The sequence below is a fragment of the Glycine max genome, chromosome 1 (assembly GCF_000004515.6).
Source record: "Glycine max cultivar Williams 82 chromosome 1, Glycine_max_v4.0, whole genome shotgun sequence".
Lineage (NCBI taxonomy): Eukaryota > Viridiplantae > Streptophyta > Magnoliopsida > Fabales > Fabaceae > Glycine > Glycine max.
The window spans coordinates 5,569,557-5,594,146 of NC_016088.4; the positions used below are offsets into that span (position 1 = coordinate 5,569,557).

General features: G+C 30.5%; 2 protein-coding genes across 2 annotated transcripts; both read left to right on the plus strand.

Moving 5' to 3' along the window:
- Positions 1–4,687: 4,687 nt before the first annotated feature.
- LOC100817446 (zinc-finger homeodomain protein 11) lies at positions 4,688–6,119 on the plus strand. Its single transcript, XM_003517744.5, has one exon. The coding sequence runs from the start codon at positions 4,908–4,910 to the stop codon at positions 5,796–5,798; it is 891 nt and encodes a 296-aa protein (XP_003517792.1). The 5' UTR covers positions 4,688–4,907; the 3' UTR covers positions 5,799–6,119.
- Positions 6,120–9,253: 3,134 nt separating this feature from the next.
- Positions 9,254–21,546, plus strand: LOC100817976 (uncharacterized). Its single transcript, XM_006573046.4, has 6 exons — positions 9,254–9,571; positions 16,407–17,278; positions 17,377–19,343; positions 20,061–20,480; positions 20,565–20,776; positions 21,090–21,546. The coding sequence occupies exons 2-6, from the start codon at positions 17,109–17,111 to the stop codon at positions 21,342–21,344; spliced, it is 3,024 nt and encodes a 1,007-aa protein (XP_006573109.1). The 5' UTR covers positions 9,254–9,571; positions 16,407–17,108; the 3' UTR covers positions 21,345–21,546.
- Positions 21,547–24,590: the final 3,044 nt, after the last annotated feature.

Below are 24,590 nucleotides of genomic sequence, written 5' to 3' on the forward strand. Positions count from 1 at the left end.
TTTTGTGATTTTGATTCAACAACTTTAAAAGTTTGGTGCACCTTTATAACATACTGTTGCAGTGCATTTTTTTACTGCATTTTTGCTTTCAAATTCCATGCCAACAAATAATTCTTGGCCAATATTGAAGGTTGATCCCATATCGAAACCACGAATATCTTCTTCATCTGGATGACTCCAATTAATGTTACTATAATTAGAAGCAGATTCCCAAAATGCAATCTCACTTCCACCTGCAAATAAATCGTAATATACGATTTTTTCTCAAAATTATTTATGAAAATAGGTATCTTTTAGTGCTGTTTAATGTCCATTACTGGTTTAAAACTATATACCAATACGAGCCTCTTCTGTATACTATTTACGAAAACATATTATAAGATTAAAATATTATAAGATTACAATATTATTTAATTAAATATACCTTCTTCATCTGTGTCAGATATATCATTGATATCTTCCTCCTCATCCGACGAGTCCTCAACATATGAATTATATATCATATAATCATCATCGTCAGAATCTTCATCTAAATTTGTTACAAATCTTTGAACTTTTGATTCATTGCCAACTATATTATTCCCACATGATAATAGCGAATTTTTCACATTCAACGCAAAAGCACCGGCAATATCTACTTCAACGCACAATTCAATGACACCCATTTCTTGTTGTTGTTGAAAACTTTCAATCATTGTTTCAACATCTTTATCGTCACAAATTTGCAATGCAATATATTTACCTGCAACTAAAAATTGGCAAGTCATAGTAGATATACTTTCATTTTTATCTAATTTTACCTTATCACGAATTCTTTTTTTTTTAACCCATCAAAAGTTACACCACGTTTAATTTGAATAGCCTTTTTAGAGCCTTCAAATCTGATGTCATCGTCCCTTTGAAATATTCTTCCATTCAAATAAACCAGAACAATAATCGAAGAACTTATTTTTATAATAAAACCTACAAAATAAATCAATAATGTCATCAACAATTTTCATTAACAATAATAACATAAAAAAATAATACAAATTAATAAATATAAATTAATAAATATATTACTGATTTTTACCCCCACAGAAGAAATATCAACAAAGATGTAATATAGAGAGAAAAAAATTTGGAGAGATGCAAAAACAATATACCAGAAAGTGTAAGTGTGTCTGGATGGAAGGGGAACAAGAGTTTATATAGGTATGTATTGCGCCGGTAGTAATGGCGCAATACGTTGTACTTAGGGAATTTGAGCAAAAGATTGCTCCAACTGACATGACACAATACCTTTTCAGCTGGTCACACGCTGCCAAAAGCAATCAACACTACACACGCTGACAAAGTCTGTCCAAGAGTGATTACGTTACTGCAGTTATAGCAACTCATTGCGCATAGCTGTTGGCACAACAGCTCAATGTCATATGTCAGCTTCCCGTTGAATTGCGTCCCTACCTTTGGCGCAATGCAAATAAAAACTGACCCCCTCGATAAATAGTTTGAAAATAATCCCCTTTTGATAAATAGTTTAGAAAAGGAGCCTAAAGTGGTGTTTTTGCCAACGATGTACTATTTTAGAGTGAAAGGATTTCGCATGAACACGGTTGAGATTTAATAATACTTTGTACATTTGTTGTACGATGAATCAATATAAAAAGTCACTATATCAACATTCTAGATTCATTATAAAAACTCACTATATCAACATTCTAGATTGATTGTATTAAAAACTAATGTAAAAAAAAAAAACTTTTTACATCATTTAAAACAATTTAAAAGTTTGGTATGAAATTTAAGAAATTTGCAAATATATCTACATTCTAAATTGATTACTAAAGAATTAATATTAAAAATACTTTTTAGTTTGATTAATTTTCTAGTACAATTGATGTTAAAAGCATTATTTATATGGATTTTTTTTAAGTGATTGTAGTAGTATTGATAGAAATATTCACTATATCGATTATTAATTTCTGGTGAAAATCCTATTTATATCGATTCTAATCAGAGACAATTTATAATGCTGATTTTAATATTATAAAAATAATACCATCTCACATGCTACATCGATTTCTAGAGAAGCAATGTAGAATGATGATGTGAAAAGTATTTTTTTTTTATAGTCTTGCAATCAAATGTAGTAAAATTTAAGTTGATAAAGTATTAACCCTGCCCCAACGATTTGTAATTGGAGATAATGAGGTAGTACCAGAAATTATATCTTGGTCCAGGATCACCATTTCAGCTCTGATCTCAGTGAATAATCACTCCACACATGAATTTCGAGATATACTCACAACAGACAAGTAATGACAATATCCTAATCTTTCTGCAAATCTCGTGTAAAATATTGATATGAAATTTTTTTGATCAGTTATTGATATGAAATTTAAAACCTATGTTTCCTCCTCCAAAGATAACTACTCCATCACGGAATTGCAGATAAAAATCGGAATTACTGATCAAGCCACGACGCCATTGCTGTACCACAAAAAGTGAGGAGAAATAGCTTTTATGATTGGTGCAACACCCTTTTTCATCATAGCATTATCACTAATAATTGATAATTGTGAATCGTAGCAGAGCAACCACAAAGAGGAGATTAATTATAATTGATCATGAAGAATGTGCAATAATATTAGGAAAAATGAACCAACATGAACTTGCATTGTTTATATGTATGTTCATAAGCTTAATGTTTCAAAATTGGCATTGTCTTATTGTGATAAGGTCTATGAGTCTACCCTCAATCATTTGCAAAATATTCCAGCAACATATACCTTGTGCATTTGAATCCTGGAAGCACCACAACAAGTTTTGAAATCATCTCTGCAAGATTAAATTTTTTATGTATAGACAAATACACATGTTGTATTTATTTTAACATTTTGATATAGATCTTTTTGTATTAGAGAGATTTTTGATTTTTTCTAACTACCAAATATATCTCGTTTATTGTATCATGTTGGGTTTAATATAATTTAATTTTTTTTTCAAAAAGTTTTGAAACCATTCTATTGTGAGACGTAATGCGGCAAAGGAAACTTGGGTTTTTAATTTCATATCAATCCATGATATGATTTTGTACGTGATTTGTGGAAGAATTAAGATAACGTCAATATTTACTAGTTAGTAAGTATATCTCTAGAGTACACGTGTCAAGAAATTACTGGCCGGAATCACAGTTGAAATAGTACGGCGTGTACGGTAGAATGACAAATTTTTATCGGAAAATTTTCATTTTTGGTCTCAAAGTGTTTACTTTTTAATACGAGAGAATTTCTTGCAATTTTTTTAAGTAAAAAAATGTTAACCCCACTCAATATTACATAAATCCGGTCAAAATTTTAACAATCTAATCATCCCCCGAGACAAACCGGTTGACAAAGTACCAGTAACTCACATTGACTGCTTAAATAGTGTAAAAAAAATATTCTACTTAAATCCAAATGTTTTTGCTAAATATCCTACTTAAATAGTGTAAAAAAAATATTCTACCATTTGAACCCCTTGAAGCAATTGAAGAAATGTTTTTGCTTTGGGTGAAGATAAGACACGAAGAATGAAATGAAGTTTTGTAGGGAAGAATGGGGAAAGCGCGGGCTAGGAGTGTAAAAAAAAAAAAACACTCATTCCAATTGAATTGGATTGTAATTAAATTTAAATCAAATTATTTATTTCTTAAACTAGTTTAAGAAAAAAAAATTATTATTTTATAAAATCAATTTAATTAATTAAATTGTTTCTATAAAACCAGTTAACTAAATTGGTTTTTATTTAAATATTTTTTATTTAAAAAATAGTTCAAAAATTAATTTAATTTTAAATCAGTTTAATTATTTAAATATAAAATCGAATAGATAACAGCCATTCGATTTGATTTTTTTACTAAATTAGTTTTCCATACCTTAGCACAAGGTTATTGCTTTATGCACTTCTAAGTTGTTTCTTGTATATCTTTCTGAATTTTTTTTTTTTTTACTTTTGGATGGATCATTTGGGAGGTCAAAATTTATAATTTTTCCAAAATATAATTTAATGTAATTTTACCTTCTAAATTAATTATTCTAAAAGTTAAAAAGAAGTAAAAAAAAAAAAAAAACAAGTTGGAGTAAAAAAAAAAGTCAAGAAAGCAATGCATTTGGTATTGTAGTGCGATGAGCTGGTCCTGCAGGAGGGAATCAAATGTTTGTTGGTTCGATGCAATAAGTAAAACACTTCCTAGAAGCCGCCACGTACTCTTTCAAGACTCAGATCAAACAAACTCTTTCCGTCCCTTCAACACGGATCAATTAAATTTATTGCCTCCAACTAACTCATGTGAGGTTTTCTTTAAGCAAATATCTTAAGAATATTTATTAAAAATTTAAGGGAAAAATATTTTTATTAAAAAATAAAATATTAATTTTTTTTTTATGTTTTCTTATAATTTACGTAATAAATGATTCTTTTTAATTTTTAACCACTATCCTAAACATTAATCATCTAAGACTTTTCTTTAATTGAAACTAAACACGAAGTTTCAATTTTAATTAGTACCATAATTTCAGAAAACAAATTAGATTTTTCCATGATGTCTTAACTTGACTTCGTGTTTGCGTTCTCATCTCAATTAATTATTAAGGATTTGTGGACCTTTTTGAATTTCCCCACAACCCCATTTAAACCTCAGATTTTGTCATCACGTCACATTACAAAACCATCATCATCATCCTCCATCATCGACAGCCCTCTTCAAACTCTTAACTTTAGATTCGTTTTTTTTTTTTCCTTTATATTTTTTTTAAATTTTCTCATAACACAATTCAACACTTAAAGGAACACTTTGAACTTTTCAAAACTATAACCCCTTCTCTCTTTCTTTGTTTTTTCCTGTTATATCAAAAATCACTCTTGCATTACACAAAGTCACATACATGGACCTAACCAAGGACACCAACACCCTTGACACAAATTCTCAAACCCCACCACAACCCTTCACCACCAACGGCTCCCTCAAGGACCATCACCATCACCACCCCACCACCGTGTCACCGCCGCAACAGCCACCGTCTACGGCGGTTGCCTACAAAGAGTGCCTCAAAAACCATGCAGCCAGCATTGGTGGCCACGCGCTTGATGGGTGCGGTGAGTTCATGCCCTCCTCTTTCTCCAACCCCAACGAACCGCGCTCGCTAACGTGCGCCGCGTGTGGATGCCACCGTAACTTCCACCGTCGCCGCGACACACCGGAAAATCATCACCGCTCCAACTCCAGGCCCAATTTCTTAAGCTTCTACCACTCCCCGCCACCGTCTCGTCACGGGGCGGGCCCGAGCTCCAGCCCAAGCCCAAGCCCGATGTCGAGCCCGAGCCCACCGCCAATCTCTCATCATTTCCCACCTTCCTCCCACCATTTCCAAGGCCCAATACCAGCCCACGGGCTCTTGGGCCTTGGAAATGAACATCATCATCACATGAGTTTTAATTTTAACTCTTCTTCCCACTGGAATCCAGAAAACTCGGGTGGGAAGAAGAGGCATAGGACCAAGTTCAGCCATGAACAGAAAGAAAAAATGCACAATTTCGCCGAGAAATTGGGTTGGAGAATGCAGAAAGGGGATGAAGGATTGGTGCAAGATTTCTGCAAGGAGATTGGCGTTTCAAGAGGGGTCTTCAAGGTGTGGATGCACAACAACAAGAACACTTCTGGCAGGAAGAAATCGTTGGAACCAGGTGAAAGAATCAATGGCACCGGTAGTGATAGTACAGATAATAATAATAATCATCCTTACAACACAAACAGCACCAACGATGACACCCACTGAAATTAATTAAGGTAGTTTTGTTTTTGTCTATTTTCATGTTTCTGATTATGGATCATCGTTAATTGTCATAATCTTGATCCGCTGAGAAACTTAGAATTGGCAATATTGGAGCAAGTTAAAAATTTCAAAATCGGATACTAGTTAGTGATAGTTTTTGTTTATTCATATTTCAATAATTTGTTTTCTTTTTTGGTTAATAATATTTCAGCTTATAGCTGGAGAGGAATCTAGTTTTTTTTTAGTTGTTACTGTTAATGCCATTTGCTATGACAGTTTGTTTTTGTTGATAACCTCTGAAATTAATTAATGTCATTTCATAAATGTTTCACCCTCTTATGATGATGGCTCTTATTGCTGTCACGTTTATCTCTTGAGAAGGACAGGTGCAATTTAATGAGTAGTTTTGTTGTATTTAAGATATTCATTTACTTTTGGTAGTAAAAGTGTGCATCTTCTCCAAATGCCCACACTTGTTTGTCCGAGACACTAGTTTCGTCAATCTTGGAGTATATGCCATCAGCTGTTTTGTCCAAATTTTGATTTATGGGATATCACGGAATTATCCTGTTGGAGATAATGCATTGCATGGGTTTTGTGCATAGCATTGCATGATGTTGAACTCTAAAATTTCATCTCCCTGTCCTTGTTAATTTGCCCTGCAACTTATTATACTTCGATTTCTAATAGAGATAAGTGGTGTTAGGCACTAATATAGTGGGATATAGTTTGATAAATAACTTTGTTTTTTAAACATATAATCAAGAATTTGATTCTTTTAAGTCTACATGTATAGAGAGAGAATGAAAAAGATCATCCTTTAAATAGATTTTAGTGTTTTGTAAAATTAATTCTTAATTTCCAGTTGAGGATACAGGATTCACCCAAACAAAAAGTGGTCTTAAGTTTGTTTTAGTCAAGAGTTAAAAGAAAAACCATTAAAACAAAGGAAAGGACATTGATATTAAGGATAATTTAATTTTGGAAATTGCTTATTAGTACGACTTCGTGTGGTAGTATACTCTATATTGCCGATATTTCGTGATTTCTGTTAACTATCAATTTCTTTTATTTTTTTAAATTTTTATCGAGTCAATTATATTAAAATTCACGTGTTTGGTAAGTCATTTCAATATTTTATTAGTTATTTTGACTAAATTACAAGTCTTATGCTGTTCCACTCCTAATTGATAGCTTCAACTGGCTTATTTAGCATTGATGTTTAATTTTTCAAATACATGGGGTGTTCTCTTGAAAATTACTTACCACTTTAGTGGTAGTAGTCTTTCCTATCTTGAATATTTAATATGCAAATTTTAGGTGCAAAAAGGAACAAGGAAGATCTATATTGGAACTATAACTCGCATTGAAAATGACACTTATCTATTCTCGTGATTATGAGTTATAATATAAGAATATTTAATTGACATATAACTATGGCGTGCGTATGTGCTTAGAAGGCAAGCAGCTGCTTCGGTGATTAATTGTCATAAAATCGTAATCTTTAATTTGGTGAGTCAGTGCTTAGTGGAGACAGTGTCTTGGACTAATCTGTCGCGGTGTCACCTTTCCAAATTGGGCTTGGTTCAATGGAGCGGCAACTTTTGTTTTATTTCATAGACGGCTAATGATAACTACTATCCAGTGAGATATACTGCATGAAAGCCATTTTAAGGTTTTTTTTATATCCCAGTTCCATAGTTGATCGAAATAATTTTTATCAAATTTTATTTATATTTTATTAAATTCTAAATTAGTCAATTTTTTTTTAGGAATCAAAGGGTTATGATAAAAAAAAGTTTTCGTTTAATTAATGAATGGTGAATTAAGTTGAGTTTGATCTAATTATAAAGGTTATCAATTAACTTTTAGCTTTTAATTTTTTTTATTAGTGGAAAAACTTGTTTGATTGTTTAATAAATAATTTTTTTAATAGTTTTTAACGTTTATTTGAAACGCTACTAGAAGTAACTTAAAATGCTACCTTTTAATTTATAGTTTTTTTATATATTTTTTTCATTTTATCTTCAATATATTTAAAATTTTATAGGTACCATTTTAAATAAATCAAATTTTATTATTTTGTTATCATTTTATATTTTTCAGTTATTTCAACAATTAATTTTATCAAATATATAATTTAATAAATTAATTTTTTAGCTTTTAGTTATTGTTAGTTTTTTAGCTAATTTTTTGGAACATAACCAAAATGTGTTACATGATGTGTCTCTTCACGTTCTCTTTCTTTGGAAAATTAAGCACCTAATAACATAGATAAAAAGAGTAAGAAATATAAATTTTATAGGTTATATAATGTGATAGGAAGAAAAGGATAAAAAAGAAGAAGTTTAGTTAAGAGTATCTGAAATGAAAGGTTTTCTAGTTTTTTTAAAAAATAGGTGCATCTTATGCGAGGTTTTTTTCTTTTTTCTTTTAAATGGTAGAGGGTGAGGGGAGGGAAGGGATTATGATATACTTTACATAGTACGTAGTATTAGTAATTTGTGTGTGTGTTTTTTTTAAGTGGGGATGTGAAATTAGAGATACAAGGGATGCCAATAACAATGTCTTTTGTTCATTAGTTAATATAAATTGAACGATTAAATTGATAGAATTCACATATTTTACAAAGTTACTAATAAATAATAATTGATAAGAGTTACATAGATCTAATTTGATCCTTGTCAAAAAATATTAATTTGACTATTAAATTTAAATTCATTATAACTTTAAATATATCATATTCATAGAGCTTGCAAAATAGGCTACCCAACCCGGTTCAGCTCATTGGACCAATTAAGTGAGAAAAATTGGTCGGGCCTAAATTCTTTATGAGTATTGTTTGTAGCCTGGACCAGTATTACACCCTATTGATCAATATAAAATATTAGTGTATTTGGTATAAACTCATGATGAAATCACTGCAAAAGTAACTATTTGTTGCCTAAAAAATTCTTGGTAACCAAACATGCACTAATGGCATGAATGCATTATTTTGCTGCTTAATAAATGGTTGTACAGGGTTCGGCAAGTGGTCCAATCACTCGTGAAAGCTTATGGATATGTTAATTGTCGTAAGTTTTGGCCCCAGAAAGTTCATACAGAAAATAGTAATGTCTATTCTAATTTGATCCCTTTTGTCAATAGAAATTCAAAAGTTAATGAATCCTTTGCCTTTCTTTTGTTACGAAATTTGACCAAGCATTCACTTGCGAACTAATTGCATTAGAGTGAAAAAAAAATTACTATATTGATAGTTTTTGTTCAATATACTATGCCAATTTTTTTTTATTTTTTTTTTACATAAACAATCAACACTGCATCGTTTCACTCGTGGTATATTCCCATATTGGGGGGTCCACTCTATCTTTCGATACCATGTGCAATCATTCCAAACTCAACATCCAAGAATCCACTCCAACTTAAACACCACTCATTCGGTTAAATAGCAGCGAACATTGCTCATGTTATACTACCAAGTTTCTCTGAATCATATGATCCCATTCATGCCTCAAACACAAGCCATGATGCATGCTAAATGCCATGCTCATGGTTCTTGATCTAGGTTGGTGCCATCACATTATTCTATAATACCCTCTTACCCTTCTCACTCTTTTTTGAAGATTTCATTGATTCCCACGTATAACTGGTGCGGTTTCGAAGACTTTCTGTGGTTCAGTAAGATCACTCATGCAAGGTAGAGAACTGAACAACTTTGCAAGATATTTGCTTGAACTGCTGCTGGTAAACTCCTCAGATTTTGACCATATATAAAGGTAACCTTAAATTCAAGTTTTTCCATGTGTTTTAGTCTGTTACTTTTTTTAATTTGACTAAATATTAAATTATTTACTTTCTTTTAACGAATTTAATAGTGTGTTTGGGATAGATTCATAATGAAAAAAATCAATTAATTTTTCATCACGAAAGAAAAGTAACAAATAATTACTTTTAGTTTTTCATGATTTCACCGTAATTTTGTAAGTAAAATATCATTTTTTGTGTGTTATTTGAATGCACTTTAAGTAATTAATTGTTGTGAGGAACAAAAATCATTTTATGTGGGTAAATGGAGATTTTATTTTCTAATGAGATTCAATAATCATTGTCCTTTGATCTCTTTCAAATAGTGTGAATAGGGCAATGCTAATGCATAGTACACATTGATTGACTTGAAGATGAGGAGCGTATCATTTGTGTGGGCCGGCCTCATGAAGCAATAATGCAATGCCTATTTGTTGGGGGTACAAATGGGATTTGCTTAGAATTAAAATTAATACAAGTATAAGATAAGAATTAGATTACATAAAACAGTATGATTATTGGTGTTTCAAATTTTGATTTATTTAAGAATGTAATTTGTCTTTTTTCCGACGTTGAAACTGGTCTGGAATAAGGCAATTAAAGTATAGCTAACAAAAAGTATATAAAGGAGGTGGATTATTTAATTCTTTAACTTTTTAAAAGAGTAATCATTCAACGATTTTTGTCATATCAAACAATAAAAAAAATCAAAGAATTCAGGGATATTAGTTAAAAAATGATTAGTGGAAACCTCCACTTAATAACACCCAGCAATAGAAAGGAGAAAATAAGATAAATATATATATATATATATATATATATATATATATATACGTATGATATCATAGAAAGAGAAATAAAAAATTATAAATATTAATAAAATGTTTAAAATAAAAAGGTGTCCACCAATCATTTTTCTTATTAACATAGTACAATTTGTTTGATTTAAACATGCTAGATTCTCAAGTAAATTAAACACGGGAAAAAAGATCAAAAGAAAGATCTGGCTAAGATGGGAGAGTTGGACAAGTCTTCAATTTTTTCTTTCTTTATTGTTAAGAATTACAATAGATAAATCTAAGTAAAGAGAAACTCATAGTTGAGTATAATATTCATATTAAAATTGTTATGAGTGTTAATGATTTCTGTACAAAAAAAAAAAAGAATATCCGTTATAGTACACCAAAAGAATATCATGTTACTTACGAAATAACACCTACCAATAGATATATATTAATTTACATTCAATTGCTTTTCAAAAAGATAAAGTTAGTAAGTTATAATTAGAAATTTTTAAAGAAAATTTTCAGTGAAATTTAATTTTGATCTTATGCTTTCAAATTAGTAAGATATATATATATATATATATATATATATATATATATATATATATATCCTCTTTGGGTTGGCTGGAATAAGAATACTTATGGTTTTTTAAAAGGGAAATGCTAGTGCGTTTGAGTTATTGGTTAAGAAAGACTTTAAAAAAGATTTTTAAAAGAGAAAGATTCTTATTAGAATACCTAAAATTGTGTTTTTTTTATCATTTTTTTATCTTCTCTTATGTTGTAGACAATAAATACTTTTTTCTTTAATAACTTTAACCAATATTTCAAAGACACTAATTAGTCAAGACTTTTTTTTTTTTAAATACACCCAAGTTGTATAAGATAATAAATACTATAATTTGATTGTTTAAATGTAAATGCACGAGAAAACTAGGATTTATAAATACAAAAACTTGATTGTTTCAACATAAATGCACCTGAAAACCATAACTGATAAAAAAAAAATACAAACGCAAACACAAAAAAATAAAAACACAGGCACCAGAAAATTCAACTGATATTTGTTTAAAGTTGAAACTATGTAGTATGTACAGTAATAATGTTGGGCGATGCAGCAAGGCATTTGCATACTTTGTTGCCGCGCATTAATCAACAACAAAAACCACGTCAACAGTGAACAAAAGAGAGCAGAACCACAATAAAATAAAAAAAAATCAGAGTGGCGGAGAAGGTGGTGCACGTGGCTGAGGAAAGAGTAATTGGTATGGTGGAGGTTTCGGGTGGGTGATAGAGGAAGGGGAGAGTGGCGGAAGAAGGTGGTAAGTATTTCCTCTCCTGGACTCATGTGTAAAAAAATAATTGATTTCAGAGTAATTAAAAAGTTAATTTATCTCATTTAATTTTTTTAATTTCAGGTAAAAATTAAGATTATTTTAAAAATATCTTTCATTCAAACTTGTTACCATAAATAAAAAGAAATTATTAAAAATAAAATTAAAATTAAATGAATAATATTTTCAGAATAATAACATTTAATATGATAAAATTTGTTAAATTTACTTATATTTAAATTCAAAATATAAAACCAAATTTAGTTATATATGAGTCTAAAGGTAATAATTTTCAAAAAAATAGTTTCAAAGTTATAAGGATATTTAAGAGAAAATAAATAAAAATAAAGACTTAGTTATCAATTTAATCCTTAAATTATTTAAAATACGATCACAATTGTGACAATTTTTATTTAGGATTAGTAAAAACCACCACTATATTTTTTATAATTTTAAATTTTCATTAACACTAGAATCAACCTCTATCTCGAGTTTTGCCTTTGACCACTTCCTCTCCATGAGATCCCCCATCGACTTTCAAGATTTGTGCTACTACTCCACGCCCAAGAACAAAAAACAACTTGCCTCCGACCCTGAATCCTTCATGTCTTTGACAAACTCGGCATCCCCCTCAACGAGTAGAACTCCCACGCCAATGTTGTTGCTAGCTACGTCTTCAACAACACCAAAACATGTTTCCATTTTGTAAGAAGATTGTGAAAAAAAAATAACAAAAAAAATGTGTTCCTGGTATTACTTTTGTCTATCAGTCATAACAATTAAATGTTTAAGGACCTAAACCTGATTTACAACACAATATCAATGACTTACAACAATTAGCAAATTTTATAGTCCACATTAAATAAATAAAAACATTAACTAGAGTTTTACCAAGTATTAAATGAATACACATAACAATATTTAATACAAGAGGAGTTAGTTAAAACAACTAATCATCATTGATGTCTACTACATATTGAGATTCTATAATTAAATGAAACATCAATAAATTAAATTCTTATGTGTCGTAGGTACGGTTTCTACCATAAATGAGCTTCACATGTGCACTGTAACTTCATAAAAAAAAATGTATTTCAGTCCTTGTATTTCCTACAAAGAACTATTCATGAAAAATCAATAACATTACAACAAGAAAAGACAAAAAAGAAAATACTCAAAGGAATCATTATTTTCTTATGTGTCCAAACCTAGACAACAGCATGATTATGATTCGGTTGCGTGTCTAGAATACGACACATAATGAACATGATTCCATTGAGTAGTTTGAATATATATATATATATATATATATATATATATATATATATATATATATATATGACATTGTGATTCCCTTATATCTTTAACATAATAAAATCATAATTCTGTTGTGTAAATAAAATCACATATTTAAGTTAAATTATTTGACGAGAGAAGAGAAGAGGAAAAGTGACGAAGAAGTGAGAGAGGAAAGGAGAAGAGTTGAGGGTGTTGTGAGAGAGTGATTGAGAATTGAGAGAGGAAGAGAGGAGGGTTGAGGGTGTAGGAAAAAGAAAGAAGGGTACGATGGTCAAATTGCTATGACAAGTAATGCCAGTAGCAAATTTTGTAGTGAGAATAACAATGTGCTGTAAAAGAGGTTCTGGGCCCATAGCATCCTTGTGTTGTGGGATATTATTATTCTTCCTTGATACTTCTTTAGATCTAGGACATCATTTCTGCTTATGAAGTCTTTTCAATAACGGGCTTCTCTATTTTTGAGTAAACCCCGTTTTAGTCAGTAAAGATCATAATATAAGCCTAACCAACTTTACTTTTGACCTTATTAAATGGTCACTTTAATTTTTTTTATTATATAAAAAACATTCTTTTTTATTTACTTTATTATTTTTTTGCATAAAACCAAATTGAATAACATTTTGTCAAATTAGAAACATAAAGTAAGAATTTTATAAAGTAATTGGATGCCTACAATTTTAGGAACTGAACTTTTTTTTTTTCTTTAGGCGTGTTGAGAATAAGACCTCATGTATTGAATTGCTATCTGCGTGTTTTACATGTCAACACATCCCTGATGAGTTTGAAAAACCTTTTTTTCTGTCCAATTTAAAAGTGTAGAAGACATGGAAAAGAAAAAGAAAAAGTCATCTAATTGCAACTATTTTTTCCTTTTTAGAGTGCATTCAGCCAAACCCTCGTTGTATGGAAGTGCAACTAAAGTTCTTCCATTGACTTCATGTCTCATGTGAGCCATGAAACTTCCCTAAAACACTTTGAGATATCGGTTTATTAGGCCATGGTTATTGGTGGAGGCGGCAGCATTAATCATCCGGTTTTGGTAGTTCAAAATCTTACATCATTTTAAACCAAAGAATAATGTTTTGTGAACAATTATTAATAATAAAGTTGAGTACATTACAAACTTATTTCTAATAGACTAACAAGATGTGCTTTAAATTTTGGTTTAAATATTATTTTAGTTTCTGAATTTGAGGTATTTGTTTTTTTTGTTCTGAAATTTAAAAATATTTTTTTAGTCTCTAAATTTTAAAAATTTGTATTTTTTAGTCCTTAATATAATAACTTAATATAATAAATTGACACTTTGTGATGATTTTTTAGTTGTTTTAAATTAATTTTTATTTTTTAGTCACTTGAATTTGTATTTAAAAATTGACACAAAACTTAAAAAATCCACCATAAAATGTCAATTTATTATACTAGGAATTAAAAAAAAGTAATTTTTAAAATTTAAGAACTAAAAAAACATTTTTAAATTTTAGGAATTAAACAAAAACACACTCCCAAATTCAAAGATTAAAATAGTAATTAAGCCTTAAAATTATATAAGAATGGGATGAGATCAGCTAAGGGTGGTTAAGGGGATGGGTGGGGCTTGGAAATGAAAATATTTATTTTTTTTAGATTATTGAACAAAGTTATTTTACATTAATAGAAAAAATATGGTAGTCCTCATCGTAAGGTAAGAAAAAGTACCTAGTGATTAACTTGCTAGATAAAGATTTCAATAGACATGTGAAACTTACAATCTAAGTTAGAAAAAAAAAACCTTTATACTAATAAAAAATCAACTTTAAATTCAAAATCAGTTAGCTTATAGTACTTATTCATCTCCCCTTGTATTTTGATATTTTCCTCCGCCATGATGTGCTTGCTTATAGCACTAACTCATGTTTTTCACAAATTAAATGATTGTTAAGTCACTCATGCATTTTGATATATGCATTGAAAATGACACGCACCACCTGCCCAAAAACACCGTCCAAAGAATAGAAGATGACGGAAATCGGCATGCACTTAGCATGAATTGTGCCATAAATTGACTAGGAAACCAAAACATTTTTCAACGGCTTTGTTTTTATCACCATATTCACATCAAGAAGAATCTACAATTAATTAAGAACCCCTCATTTTAAAGTTTTCCTTCACGATTAAAACATTAGAGGAAGAGATATAGCGTAGTTGAAGTGTACATTGTATTATGAGGGTGGCATGGGCTTTTCGGAAAGTTATTGTGTGCCATATTACTTCGTGACGCCACAAACTACTACCTATTAACCAGTGCAGAGTCACATCCAAAACGAAATATAGCCCTTTGCCAGAGTTAACGGTAAGAAATTGACAAAGATGTAATAGCCCAAGATTTACCATATGCATGGGAACTGCTTTTATCCCTTTTGTGAAGAAGAAAGGTACTGCTGCATTTATACGTCTAAAAATACAAATACTATAAATATGTCTCATTTTTTCTTAAATTTTGGTAATTTGGTTTATATAAAAAAATTATTTTCAAAAACCGTCAGTGTAATTTTTTTTTTTTTACAATATCAACTAAAAATCATCACATGAGAAAGTAGTCTAGGTAGTCGTAATATAGTTTTTTTTTTTAACGTTATCATCTAATTGCAAATTCACATGTATATGAATTTGTTGATTATTATAATAATCATCTTAAAAATATTTTTTTATTAATTAACATTATAAAAAAACTTCCACAGTTAATGTATAGAAATTAAATTCATCAATATATATCCATAACTTTTACCATAATTATTATAAAAGAAAACCAGCTTGTATATCATATTATCTGAGTTTGTTTAAACTTAAAAAAAAAACTTTAAAATAAATATTTTTTATAAGTATTTTTTAAGAAATAAGCATGATTTACTTCTTAAAATAAATAGAACATTATTATTTTTTAAAATAAAAACAATTTAGATAAGCACTAAAGAATAAAAAAATATTTATTTATTAAAAAATAAACATTTATTTCAATAAATAACTTTAAGCAAACTCAACTTATAATATATAATATCAATATAACCATATTTGATTAGATGACGAGTAGCATTCTAATTAAATTCAAGTCTATACAAAAGACAAAACAACATAACATCATCTTTGTTAATGAAGTACTTCATCTAACCTTTTCTATTTGTAGACACGCTGCTACCAAATTTTCATGCTGTCAGAAGTCTTGTTAGTCACTGAATCCATGATCATGAAAATTTTACAATTTATAGTCGTTCATGTTTTGCCCTTAACCAATGAGCAAATTTAAATGTTGACGTTTCATTTATATAAATATTTGTATTAATAGTGCAAATATTGATATAAGATCTTTCTTCTCACACTGATTCATCATTCAATTGTTTTTCTCCTAGCAGGTGGAGTTGGTTTCATAACCACAAATCAGTGGCAGTGGGACAAATTTTTTAACTGGATTTAAAATATAAAATAAATCAACAAATAAAATAAACCCTAAGTCTTCTTATCCCTGCCAACCCAAAGAAGAAAAAACTTTCATTTTGCTAACCATGCAAGATATTGACCCACTAAATCCAAACACCACCCACTAATTCCGAGTTAGAGAACAAATAATAAAAAAAAAATTGTCTTAAAGGCAAGTACAGTGTCCACTTCAACTCTCTCACACCTTTCAAACAGAATAGCACGTACCACCACAAAAACCCACATAACTGTTAAAGCAAAACTACTTTAACTGCTAATGCTACCAAACCAAACCAAGTGCAATCAAAATTCTCTTTCCTTGTCTACTAAAAACCCGCACGTTAACTCGAGAAAAATATTGTCTCCAATGGTAGATATCAATGATCTATATAAAAAATTCTAACGTTGTTTTCTTTCCTTGTACACATGTGCACAATCTTCTCCCACAATCTCGCTCTTTTGGTCCAAAAATAAATCACCATGCCCAGATCTCGTCCTGCCACTGATTTCGCTGATCTTGAATGTTTGAAATGAAAATTTCCATGACCAAAGTCTTCTTTACCTTCTAATTTGGTTTGGAATTTTCGTGGGCATGAAAACAAGGCCTTTCATTTCCCAAGGTTGATTTGGATTGGAGGATGGGTACTAAGAGTCTCTTAATGCTTAAGTCCCACATTGATTCCATCAACATACGAGTTGTGAATGATTTTGTTTGTGTGAACATGTTGTGGGCCTTTGCTTCTCTGCGGGTGTTTGTTTGCAACTATGTTTTCTATGAGTTTGGATTGGTGATCAGATATATTTTCAGGTTTGGTTAACTTTTGTTGATATTTTTAAGTGTTTATGTGATGATCACTGAATGAGAATGAGTAATTTGTTTTTTGTTATTTTTATTTTTTGCTTCAGGTTTCTTCATTTGGGAGATGCAGAAGATGAGATCATTGTTCAGAAACTAAAACACGTTGAAAGGAACCAGGTTTCTGATTCTGAGATTGATGGGTTCCAAGAGGAGCTGGCTAGTTTTCTGTTTTGGAGTGAAGATTTTCATGAAGAGACAGAGGCAGAAACAGAGAGCTCTGTTTCTTTCATGGAGGTTGCTCCTGAAAGTGAGAAAAGAGATGGAGACACAGATTGCTCTGCTTTTTCCATGGAGATTATTGCTCTTGAAAGGGAGAAAAGAGATGGAGAAACAGAGTGCTCTGTTTTTATGGACACCCACTGTGATGTTCATGAAGATGGGGTGAAAACAGAGGTGCCTACAGAGAGCTCTGTTTCAGAAGAGATTGACTCGGACATTCGTGAAGATGGTATGAGTAGGGGAATAGAAGAAAAAGGATCTTCTTTTATGAATAGTGACACTGACAACTACGTTACTCATGACAATAATAGGGAAATCGAAAGAGAAACGCAGGAGCTTGGTTTCATGGAGACTGACTCAGATGTTCATGAAGATGGTAAAAGAAATGATGAAGATGAAACAGAGAACTCTGTTTTCGTGGAGAATGACTCTGATCTCCATCGAAGAATAATGGAGAGAGAAGAAGAAGAAATAAAAGAACATGTTTCTGCGGAGATTGATACTGTTGTTCATGAAGAATTCAAGAAAATTGATGAAAATGAAACTGGGAGTGGTGTTTTAATGGAGAATGTCTCTAGTGAAACTGTAAATGATGATGGTGCGGAAACAGATGAAAATGATGAGGGCTTTGTTCATGGAGAAGATACAAAGATAGAAGAAAAAGAAGAAGAAACATATGGGCATGTTTTTGTGGACACTAACTCTGTAACAACCACAAGTAAGTGTGAGTACTTATCAGGAAAAGATATAAGTGGGTTCATGGAGGAACCAACAACATTGAGGTTCAGTTTTCGAGAATTTCACATGGGTCTAGATATTTCAACTGTTTCTGACAATGCATATGCCAGTCCAAAAATTATTACCGACAAGGAATTTTCAGAGTTTGGTTCAGAGAAAAAGCCTGTGGCTCAAGCACAAACAGAGGACTCTGTTCAAGAAGAGGTTTCAGCACCTTCTACCCATATCCCACTTCACTTTGAGAGTAACATGTTTGGTGGATCCGATTCATCTGATGAAGATTATTTTCTTTACAATGAAAACTCAGTGACATCCGATTCGGAGTCGGAGTCATCTAGCTCAAGTGGTTTGAACTGGGGCAACAGCAACAAAATGGATGATTCAATTGTATACCAGTTTCTGGGTGGTAAAAATGATGGTGAAGGATTTCAACCTGAGATTCTGAAGCTGATGTTGAGGGAAGAAAGAAAAGAAGTTGTGGAGGAGAAGCAATCTTCATGTGATGGAAAAGTTTCAGAATTTAATGCTCATGCCATTTATTCTGGAGATGGGTATATGGAAATGGAACCTTGCATGAAGGGTTTGAATTCCTTAAATGCACATGGTTTTGGTGGTAAAGAATCTGGAAAATCTGGGGTTAAAGATCAAAAAGAAGGTTCACAAAATGGATATGTGTGCAGTGGCTTGAAGAAAAGTGAAGAAATTAGGTGGGAAGATGAATTGAGTGATTCAGAATCTGATGAGGGTGACTTTGAATGGGAGCATGATGATTTAGTTGAACAGCTGAAATTGGAGTTGAAAAATTCAAGGCAAGGAGGACTTGCCACAATTGTAGAAGAAGAGGAAGAGGCGGAGGAAGAGGTGGTGGTGGTGGAGGAGGAGGAGGAGGAGCAGGAAAGAGTGTCCCCAAGAGTGGTTGAAGATCCAAAGCCAGTGGAAATTGAAGAGAAGCTTGAATACAAGGATCAAATTGATGAAATTGATAAAGTTTACAAGAGCTATGCAGAGAAGATGAAGAAACTTGATATCTTGAATTACCAGACCATGCATGCATTAGGTGAGAACTAAATTAACTTCTTCTATGTTAAACTCTTGCTGTGGAAAATTTCATATTTGATCAATTTCAATGTTTTTGGTAAATTTTTCAGCATGTTGCTTAATGTTAAAACATAAGTCTTGAGTCTTCAATCTCCACCGTACCGATCCCTTATGCTTAGTTAGAAGTTCTATTTTTCACACTTGCAAAACTGCATATTGAAGTTTCTTCTGGTTCAACTTTATCATCTTTTATGATTTATAATTTTATTTTATTTTTATGAATTTTGGTCACATTCAATCAACGGGAAGAAATTTTTTTGAGAACGCTCTTGGATATACAATCATGACATGGTGGGCCATTGCATATCTTACATCTATCATATTTTGCTAATTATGTGTCCATAAAGCTATTCATGTCTTTGTTTATTTTTCCCAATAATAAAGCCAAAGATAGTGACCACTCTGCATCATAAATTTCAATTCCATTCTCTACCAATCCTTTTCCTACTTTCCATAGAGCTCTACTTTATACATTAAAATATCAGCGAATGAGATTGATTCTCCTCGTTCTACTGTACAAAGCATTCAATAAAGTTGAAGGAACCTTCAATATCACTTTTATTAGAGTTTTGACTATGTTTGAAACTTTGGATTAATTAATGGTTTCTAATATTATACTCTAAGCAAAGAAAATGTTTGTTTATGACTAAATCATTTTCTCTGTCTTCAATTGCAGGTCTGCTTCAACTAAAAGACCCTCTAAAATTAATTTCATTTCCAAAATCCGCAATCCAAGGTGCAAAGCCTGTAATCTCTCAGAACTTGTGGCCACGCAAAGCTTCAAAGAACTCATCAGATCCATTGGTAAAGCTTGTTCATGAACTGCAGAGAGATTTGGAATTAGTATATGTTGGGCAAGTTTGCCTCTCTTGGGAAATCCTTTGTTGGCAACACAAGAAAGCCCTTGAGTTACAACAATATGATTCACAAGGGTCTCATAGTCATAGGTATAACCATGTTGCTGGTGAGTTTCAACTTTTTCAAGTCCTAGTTCAGAGATTCATAGAGAATGAGCCATTTCAAGGCCCTAGGCTACAGAACTATGTCAAGAACCGTTGCGTGATTCGCAACTTGCTCCAAGTTCCAGGCATTAAAGGTGAACAAAATGAACCACAATTCAGTTCTTTCACACACTGCCACCTAGTGAGATGCTTATCTTTTTGTTGTGAATGCTTTGCAGATGATAGTAAAGTTGATGAGGAGGAGGATGCAATTGCTAGTGGAAAGTTGGCAGATATCATCAAGGAATCAATGCGGGTGTTCTGGGAATTTGTTCGAGCAGATAAAGATTATGGGAATGTGATCTTTAAAGCTTCTCGGCACAACAGAATTGATCTTAAAGACCCTATGATTTCTGGTCTTATGGTGGACATTAAAACACAACTACAGAAAGTATGTTCATTATTGACTAACCCTCATTTAGTCCTTAACACTATATACTTTAGTTATTTTAAGCCTTTCAACTTTGTTGATTTTTTATTTTAGTTGCTAAGGAAACATCATCAATTTAGTCCTTAACCTTAATAGAAAAAGAAGTGAAAGAAGACTGATGTTAAGAACTAATGTTTTCCTTAGTCGGATTTTTGTTATTATTAATAAATTTCAACCAATAAAAAAGATTATGTCCATAAGAGTGTGTTAGAAGTGTATTTCTCGTCGGTCAAAATGCTCTCAATTGCTTACAATCTTGGTTTTCATGTTGCAGAAGGAGAGAAGGCTCAAGGACATAGTGAGAACCGGGAATTGCATAGTGAAGAAGTTCCAAAAGCACCATGAGGATGAACTTGATCATGAGCAATTGGTTGCTCGGGTGGGGTTGAGATTGATTTCAAGGGTGGTAAACATGTCCAAATTGAGAAAAGAACAGCTAATATGGTGTAATGAGAAGTTACTCCGAATCAAGTTTTTGAGCAGGAAGATTGTTCAGGTGGAACCTTCCTTCTTGCTTTTTCCATGTTGACAATTTGTTCTCAATTTTAGAGGAAGAGAAATGCTAGAGGAATAGAGATAGGGATACCTTTTCACAGAAAATGATATCCTAGCTTACACAGAAATTGAGACACACGCCACAGAATTCTCAGTGTATATATATAAGTTATATATATAAGCTTGTTGCTTATACATCATGGTAATATAATAAATGGCAAGCTTGGTTAGTTCAATATATGTGTGATTTTGAAGTAATTTTTCTATTTTATGTCCTTAAATATTGTAGTAGTACTCAACATAAAAAAAATATACTAAAAATTTTCTCATAAATTTATGCAGCAAGTATATTATGGGCCATCTCAAATCCTGATTGTTACTACTTAATATAATAATATTTAATCTGTGAACATCTAAAATAATTTCAAGAAAAGGATGAGTTATTGAGACGGGACAGATCATAAACATTCCTGAACAACTATAAGAACATTAAATTGAAACAAATGTTGATTTTCCAGAGCAACTAAACAACTAAGCCCAATGTAAATATTGGGCTAATTAAATTAGGTCTAGGGTCCCATTATAAGACAAGTTGGGCAAGTGACTTTGTATTTGAGATTAGACATAGAAAATGTGTTAGTGTAAAGATTTTTAAAAAGATTGGTTATGTAGGGTTTTATTGTGAGACAAGTTGGCCAAGTCACTCGATAATTAAGATAACCAACACAAGTATATGCTGTTACTGGAAATACACTCAACCAGTTAGAAATCACCTTAAATATGACTTTTTAAGTAATTATTACAAAAAAAAATTGTTTTATCTAACACAACGATCTAGTTTTAATACTATCCGATTCAAGCATCAAGTTTGCAACTACATAAAATACCCAGAGTGAAACTTTTGTCACACATAGGTCCTACTCAACTTCACGTGAATTGGTTTATCTGAACGATACATGTAGTCTCAAACAAAAGAATACATAACAATCTATGATTGAATTACAATATAAAAAAAAAAACTTCTACACCATCAGTACATTTAAAATAAATCCATTTTAAAATAACATTATTTAATGGCATAATCCCTTAGGGGCAAAGCCAGAATTTTTATATAAGGGGTGTTAATATAAAAAAAAAATATGGCTTAGAAAAAATAGTTACAATTTTATATGCCTGACATTTATAAAAGTTTTAATATACGACTAATATATTATATTTTATGAGTAAAAAGAAATATGTAATTATGTTGAGTATAAGAGAGATGCTAATCAACAAGTGCAACCAACACATAAGCGGCGTTCAAAGACTAGTAGCAAAAGGAGAATAAAATAAAATAAAAATCATTTAAATTAAGTGAAAAGAAGCATATTATTCAAAGTATTTCAAAAATAGATACTTAATAACACATGAAAAATCCTTAGAAAATACTTGGTAAAATGAATTGCACATGATGAATGCTTAGATAAGTTAACTAAGTATAGATGTATCATTAACAAAAATAGGAACTGTAAATCTAAAAAAAGTTATTACTAAAAGAAACCAGTTGTTTTCGAAGCTAATTTTTTCTATAAATTTATCATTTTATGAAAGGTACTAAATTATTTTAAGTGTTTTTTTATAACTCCATCTATTCTTATTTATAGGATTCAAATTACAAGTGATGTTTGTTCTTTTTTACAAGACCCAATCTATAATGTTTCTTGCATTAATTATTTTTATTCTAAAGTATCGTTAATTAATTGTACTATATATCAAAAAATTATAAGAGAGTGATAAGTATTAATGACCATGATGTTTTGAAGAAAAAAAAAATAGATAAATGTGTTTCTATTAACTAAATTAATCAATTTTCCTAATCTAACTTAGGTCACTAAATCTTATAAATATAAACAAAAGAAGTATTTATAACAAAGCATAAGCAAATATTGGAGGTTCTAAATGGAATGACTAATCCTATCACTACAATAATAGTCTAATTAATATGAAATAAAGTTAATAAGTAAGAATGCAAAAAAATAAAAAAATAAAAAAGAATGTTCACAATACTGGAGCAATGCAAAAACATTTAATACACATAAAAAAAGGAACATACAAAATATAAGAAAAAAAAAATCCATTTGAATACAATTGCAAAACCAATAATCAGAATTAGATGTTTAAACAATTATAAAAATCATGCAGGATAAAAAAAATGCAAGATGAAAAATGTTAGAAACATAATAAAAGAAACTCATGACATAAAGTAGGAAAAACAACAATAAGAAAAACTTACAATTTTACGAAAAGCTAAAAATATGTATGAAAAACTAAATATAATTTTCAAATAGAAGAAAGTAGAAAATGAAGAAAAATTCCACTTTTGAATAAAATATGTTAATAAAAAATTATTAAAGAAAACTTAGGGAATTAAGAAGAGGGGCCAAAAAAGTAATTTTATATATAATATCACAAAAGTTTAAAATCCGTGGGACCATGGCCCTTGTAGGCCCCCACTCCCTCCTCCACTTCCTTAACCAATATTCTTTAAAATGATAAAAAAAGTGCTTTAAAAATTTCTAATTATGATTTTTTTCTTACACAAAATTAGCTAGTAATGATTTTTTCCCCTTCACTTAATCATTTATTTAATGCACTGAAATATTAATGATAAATATTCAAAACCACAAGCAACTAATGTCATTCCAATAGCCTCTTAATTCAATACACATGTTGCCTATGACTAATTTGTTAGTAGAAACTCATTTTACATGTATAAAGTAGGATTATATGGGTAAGACGAGTGTGCATTGGATGAGACTCCAAAAAATCATATAACAAAAATTTAAACTTGAATCTGTCAAAAATAATTTCAAGCCTAAATGATTTAGTAAGACATCACAAATTACGTTTATAAATTGTGTCGTTAATTTTTCACCAATTAATTTGATGTCATAAACTATTATGTTATGAATAGATGAGGAATTAAAAACACAATTTAGTAAAAAATTACACATAAATACTATGTTAGACTCCTGATATATTAAGTCATTGAACTATCAATGTTGTTATTATACATTAATTAAATATATTACTTGACAGTAGAGACTAAACAATAATAAAGAAAAAATTAAAAAACTTTGATCGGTTGAAAATTTAAATTATGAATTTATTTTAACTTTCACATGACATCATTAAGGTTTGAGTCACTTAATCACAATTTTATCTTTAATAAAAAGTGATTAAGTGGATTGAAGGAGTAAGATATTTATACACTATCTTTTATTAGGATTCCATTTATCTA

What these genes read in the sequence shown, in the direction of transcription:
- LOC100817976 (XM_006573046.4), top strand. Translation starts at nt 17,109, where the DNA reads ATGGGTACTAAGAGTCTCTTAATGCTTAAGTCCCACATTGATTCCATC. An exon ending in GTGATCAGATATATTTTCAG is followed by an intron (nt 17,279 to 17,376) that starts GTTTGGTTAACT and finishes TTTTTGCTTCAG; the next exon opens with GTTTCTTCATTTGGGAGATG. An exon ending in CCAAGTTCCAGGCATTAAAG is followed by an intron (nt 20,481 to 20,564) that starts GTGAACAAAATG and finishes AATGCTTTGCAG; the next exon opens with ATGATAGTAAAGTTGATGAG.
- LOC100817446 (XM_003517744.5), top strand. Translation starts at nt 4,908, where the DNA reads ATGGACCTAACCAAGGACACCAACACCCTTGACACAAATTCTCAAACC.